Consider the following 6,000-nt stretch of genomic DNA (forward strand, 5'->3'; position numbering starts at 1 on the left):
TATCTAGCTCACATATGGATATTTCCCATTGATAGATGGCAAGATACAAGATCACTTCTCTCATCATATTTTCCCAAATGTTGATCAACAGATTATGGGTATTCTCCAGTTGCTTTTGTATTTTAGGTGGATATGGATTGGACTGATTTCCCAACCTGATAAGAGTGGAGAGGGATTTGTAAAAAAAGCTATTCCTTTGTATTCTCAGAAAGGTATCTGCTTTGACTTCATGGAAGAGATGGTGAAGGAAACATTTTCTAATGATATTACAGCAGTATTTAAAGACTTTGGTAAATTGTACATTATTATCATGAAGAGCACTGCCAATGTCATTATCCTTTATTGTGAAAACCATGTCACTGTCATTTTTAGAATTTTGCCCTATTATACAGAATTTGAAGATATCCCTGTCGAAAGAAAAGATAAAGTTTGGATAATGCCAGCCCAGATGGAGTTTACATCCGTTCCCTTTCAAAAAACTAGGGGTATGGATGTCTTCCATGGTGTTATAACTTTTGAAGTTTCTTCCAAGAAGATTTCTGGATTTGATAAATTCCTTCGGATGAGAAACCCAAAGTCAGAAGTGAAACACCATTTAATGAGAGTGTTCTGGGAACAGGCTTTTGAATGCTCCTTTCCTAAAGATAATTTACATGAAGATGCTGGGAAGCTTTGCACTGGAGAAGAGAAGTTGGGGAATCTACCTAGGTCTGTGTTTGACGCCATCCTGACTGGGCAGAGTTACAGCATCTATAATGCAGTTTATGGTGTGGCACATGCTTTACAAGCCATGCTTTCCCCAAAGTCCAAACACAGAGCAAGGACAGAAATTGGGAGAGAAATATTGTTGACTCAAAAAGCATGGCAGGTAAAAGAAATGAATGAACATTTTCCATTGCTCTTCTGATTGATGCAATGAGCTGTTATGTAATGCAGTAAAGGAGAACACTGGAGTCTTCTCATTTGACTGTGTTGGGGATAATTTTCAGTATCCTGCCAAAATATTTTCCCCATCATTTAGTGACTTAGAGAAACTTTTGTGGTTGTGAATAGATGAAAATGCTACAATAGGAAAGAAAAGTTGTGATGCAGCAGAACTGGCATGATTGGCAGAAGTTGAAAATGTCTGTGGTGGAGAACACTAATTGTATTAATTAACCACCTCCTATGAAATCAATATCCTGATCTGAATACAATCTTCCTTCCTTCCTTCCATCCATCCATCCTCTTTCTTTATTTTTTCTTTATTTTCTTTCTTTTTTGGTTTCTTTCTTTCTTTCTTTCTTTCTTTCTTTCTTTCTTTCTTTCTTTCTTTCTTTCTTCCTTTCCTCTTTCCCTTTTTCTTTTTTCTTTTTTCTGTTCCTTTCTTTTCCATTAATTGTCATTCTTTGCTTCTATTTAGCTCCATCACTATTTGAGAACCATCTCATTTAATAACACTGCAGGAGAGAAAATTTCCTTTAATGAAAATGGGGATCTAGAGATGGGATTTGACATTATCAACTGGGTCACATTCCCAAATGAGACCTTTGCTAAAGTCAAAGTTGGAAAAATTGACCCATCAGCTTCTCCAGATAAGCGGTTTACCATTTTTGCACAAGACATCATCTGGCCTGCCATCTTTAACCAGGTATTTCCTGCTAAGATTTCAACCTGTGGACAAGTAGTCCTCGACTTACTTCCAAAATTGAGCCCAAAATTTCTGTGATTAGGTGAGGTATTTGATAAGTGACTTTTACCCCATTTTATGACCTTCCTTGCCAGAGTCATTAAGTGTATCACAGCAATTGATAAATTAGTAATCTGGTTGTTAAGCGAATCTGGCTTCCCCATTGACTTTGCTTGTCAAAAGATTGCAAAAGGTGATCACATGACCTTGGGACACAGCAATGATCATAAGTACAAACCAGTTGCAAAGCATCTAAATTTTTATCACATGGTCATGGGATGCTACAAAGGTTGTAACTGTGAAAAATGGTCATAAGTCTCTTTTTTCAGTGCCATTGTAACTTTGAATGGCCATTAAATGAACCATTGTAAGTTGAGGATTATCTGTACATTGTTTTCCTTCCCTTCTTGCTTTTGACATTATAAATTTGAACCAATCTTATCCTTCAAGTTGTCAGGTTGAAAACTGCAAAGATGAAGAAACAATGGGTAGGTAGCATTCAGGAGTAGAATGATGAAATGATGCTTTAAAACAAAATGAATCAATCAAGGAATAATGAAATGCTGAATACAGAAATCAAAACTGTACTGGTTGCATGGTTGGTTGGATGGTTGGATGGGTTGGTGGGTGGGTGGAGATTCTGTGAAGTTCCCTTTGGTGCCCCAAATGGAATGAAGAATTATAAAATTGTTTTTTTTTTTTTCATCAGTATTTTGAAGACAAAAGAAAGTGCTTATTGACTGGCATGGATGGGAAAAAAGAAATGGGGAATTCCATGTCAATGATCATATTAACCCTGGTTCAGATAGAACACCTGATCAGTGCTGTGGCCAAAGAAGAGAAAGATATTGAAAGTTAGGGGGAAAATATTCATCTCTATTTCCAGCTAATGGATGCATGAGGAATAGCTCTTCTGGATCTTGACTTTCTCCTAGCCAAATGATGCTATCTTCCTGTGCCCAATTCTTAGTTTTTCTGCCTTTGGGTTTGATTCTAACTCACCTTCCCTCCATTCATTGACTGTAATTGCTTTTAAACAAAGAGATATTGGGACACCCATATCCTAAATTTATTATTAAAAGTAAATTCTACACCTAAATAGAATTTTTTGAATGAACTGTTGTAAATTGAGGACTATCTGTATATTGTTTCCCTTCCCTTCTTGCTTTTGACATTATAAATTTGAATTGATCTTATCCTTCAAGTTGTCTGGTTGAAAACTGCAAAGATGAAGAAACAATGGGTAGGTAGCATTCAGGAGTAGAATGATGAAATGATGCTTTAAAACAAAATGAATCAGTCAAGGAATAATGAAATGCTGAATACAAAAATCAAAACTGTACTGGTTGCATGGTTGGATGGTTGGTGGGTGGGTGGCTGGCTGGCTGGATGGGTGGGTGGGTGGATGGATGGATGGATGGATGGATGGATGGATGGATGGATGTTGTAGTAACAAGTTATAGTAAATGTTGCTTTCATTTCTTGATAGGTTCAACCTCTTTCTTTGTGCAATGACAATTGCTGTCCAGGCTACAGGAAGATGAAAATAGAAGGGAAGCCATTTTGCTGTTACAATTGCCTTCCATGTACAAAAGGGAAAATTTCAAACCAGATGGATAAGTTGTCTTGTGCAAAACTAAATTATTCAGTCTTTTTAACTGTGATTCAAAATGCTAATATTTAAAACCTCCTGTAACTGTCTAATCTGGTGATAAAGTCAATGATATTGCTCCATGTTCTGTCCCCCTTCCTCACACAGGCAAACATAATACCAAGCACGCCTGACAATTTTTTTATTAGGTAAACAGATTAGAATTCTTGATAGATCGAGGTTTTGGCAGCAAACTGCCGAATGCCTGCCAAGACAGGTTTCACTCCCATAAAGCAGAAGAGGAGTTATCTTCAGTCTGTTCCAGGAGCAACAAATTATCCATGAGACAAGAGTTTAGTCAATGTTCAGTCCAAAATATATCCAAGCCGAATTTCAGAGATCACGATGTGACTTTCAGGGTTTAACTTTGTCCGTCACAAAGCCTGAAGAGCAATCCCACCCACTTTTATTCCTGGTGGGGCATGGCTCCATGACTCAGATCAATCTCTGGCCCTCCCACACCTCTTCCATTGCTGTGCATGCTTCTCCCTCCGATGCTGTCTTGGATCAAGCCAGGATTCATCCTCTTCGCTCCCTATCAATTGGTGCTCCGATATGTCTTCCTCCTGGCACATCCCAGGCTGTTCCTCCTGGCCTTCGGATGGAACCTGATGCATTGCCAGAAACGAGGGTCCTGGAGAGGGAGGCCTTATCAGTTCCTCCCCATCACCTTCTGAGTCCTCTTCCTCTGTTAGGACAGACTCGGGAGTCGGGGTCACAACAGTACATAAATACTAAAAGTGAAAAGATATTTCAGAGCATCCAAAAATAAATATCCAATTTGGTTTGTTCTAATTTTTTTCCCCAAATTATGACTTCTGATTAATGCCTATTTTTTAAGACGACAGGCCTTGTGTTGATATGTGTGTGTAAAAGTGGACAAAGATAAAACTGGGATCCATTTGCTGGTTTTAGGAGCTTAATTCCTAAAATAAAATACCATGAAATATATATTTCCCCCCTCCTCCAAAAACGAAACATGTTTTTTCACTTTGTTTAGGAAATACCTTAATGATAAAAATATTGTTATTCAATTCATTATTAGATTTTACAATAAGAGTCTGTGCAACCAAGCAATAAATAAATCTCGGAAGATCTGGCCTATTTACAAAAAGGCACTAAAAATAAACAGGCATTATTTAATTAAATGTATCCAGGTACTAAGAAAGTATATCTGGTGGGAACGAGAAAAAGGGCCTTCTCCGTGATGGCCCCCTCCCATTGAAAGATCATCCCCACAGAGATGAGACTGGCCCCCAGTTTGACACTCATTTGAAAGTCCCTTAAAACATGGTTCTGCCAACAGACCTGGGGAACCCAGACTAGGATGGAGCCCTTCAAGAGGCTCATTTGATGTGTGTTGTCACCAAGGTATGTGGGTTACTGTTTTTAATTCATTTATATTAGACTTTTGATTGTCTATAAGCTGCCCAGAGTCACTGAGGATGAATGGGCAGCCATATACATTTTCTAAATAAATAAATAAAACCTGTTAATTAATTCTCAATCCCACTATGAGTATTTCTTGAAATTGGCCATGATGTTTTCTTTTTCCAGATGCAATTGATTGCTTCCAATGTCCAGAAGATCGATATCCAAACAAGGCTCAAACTCTTTGCATTCTAAAAGAAATAACCTTCTTGTCTTACAATGAGCCACTGGGACTCACCTTGATCACTGTTAGTCTTTTCTTTTCTGTCATCACCATTGCGGTGCTGGGAATCTTCATTAAAAAGCAGGACACCCCCATTGTCAAAGCCAACAACAGGAACCTCACTTATACCCTTCTCATTGCCCTTCTCCTCTCCTTCCTTTGTGCTTTCCTCTTCATTGGGCAACCTGACCAAGTGAAATGTCTCATGCGACAAACTGCTTTTGGCATCATTTTCTCCATAGCCCTTTCTTGTATTTTGGGTAAAACAACCATAGTTGTTCTTGCTTTCATGGCTACTAAGCCTGGCTCCAAAATGCGGAAATGGGTGGGGAAAAGGATGGCTATTTCTATTGTCCTTTCTTGCTCCTTGACTCAACTCTTGATCTGTTTAGTGTGTCTGGCAATTTCTCCCCCATTCCCAGATTCTGACATGCATGCCATGGCTGAAGAAATTGTTCTGAAATGTAATGAAGGTTCAGCCACAATGTTTTACCTTGTCCTTGGCTTTATGGGGTTCTTGGCTTCTATTAGCTTCACAGTGGCCTTTTTTGCCAGGAAGTTACCTGACAGCTTTAATGAAGCCAAATTTATCACCTTTAGCATGTTGGTCTTCTGTAGTGTCTGGATATCATTTGTTCCAACCTACTTGAGTACAAAGGGCAAATATATGGTGGCTGTGGAGATTTTCTCCATTTTGGCTTCTGCAACTGGATTACTGGGCTGCATATTTTCCCCCAAATGTTACATCATTATTTTAAGACCTGATTTAAACACAAAGGGACGTTTAATAAAGAAATAAATCTGAATATGGAGTTTAATCTGCTCATTATTCATTTTAAGTTTCTCCCTATTAGAGCACAACTTTCAGGTATTGTTACATGCTGGAGCTTGTTGAATCTGGAATCTGTACAAGAAATGTAAACATATGTACATCTCCTTTAATCAAATATATCTGACACATAGTAAGGAGGAGAATTCCGGTCTCATGTTAGGAAATGCCTAACATGTTCTATCAAGTGACACTAA

At 38.3% G+C, this 6,000-nt stretch overlaps 1 protein-coding gene across 1 annotated transcript in view; it reads left to right on the top strand.

Moving 5' to 3' along the window:
* LOC139317652 (vomeronasal type-2 receptor 26-like) overlaps positions 1-5,773 on the top strand; it is a 43,586-nt gene extending 37,813 nt beyond the window's left edge. The window contains exons 3-6 of the mRNA XM_070944735.1: positions 8-868; positions 1,403-1,630; positions 3,159-3,297; positions 4,878-5,773. Coding sequence (XP_070800836.1) covers positions 8-868; positions 1,403-1,630; positions 3,159-3,297; positions 4,878-5,773 — 2,124 coding nt within the window. The remainder of the gene's footprint in view (positions 1-7; positions 869-1,402; positions 1,631-3,158; positions 3,298-4,877) is intronic.
* The last annotated feature ends 227 nt before the right edge of the window (positions 5,774-6,000 follow it).

Source organism: Pituophis catenifer, unplaced genomic scaffold, assembly GCF_029215685.1.
Source record: "Pituophis catenifer annectens isolate HBS135680 unplaced genomic scaffold, rPitCat1.0.hap2 SCAF_5, whole genome shotgun sequence".
Taxonomy (NCBI): domain Eukaryota; kingdom Metazoa; phylum Chordata; class Lepidosauria; order Squamata; family Colubridae; genus Pituophis; species Pituophis catenifer.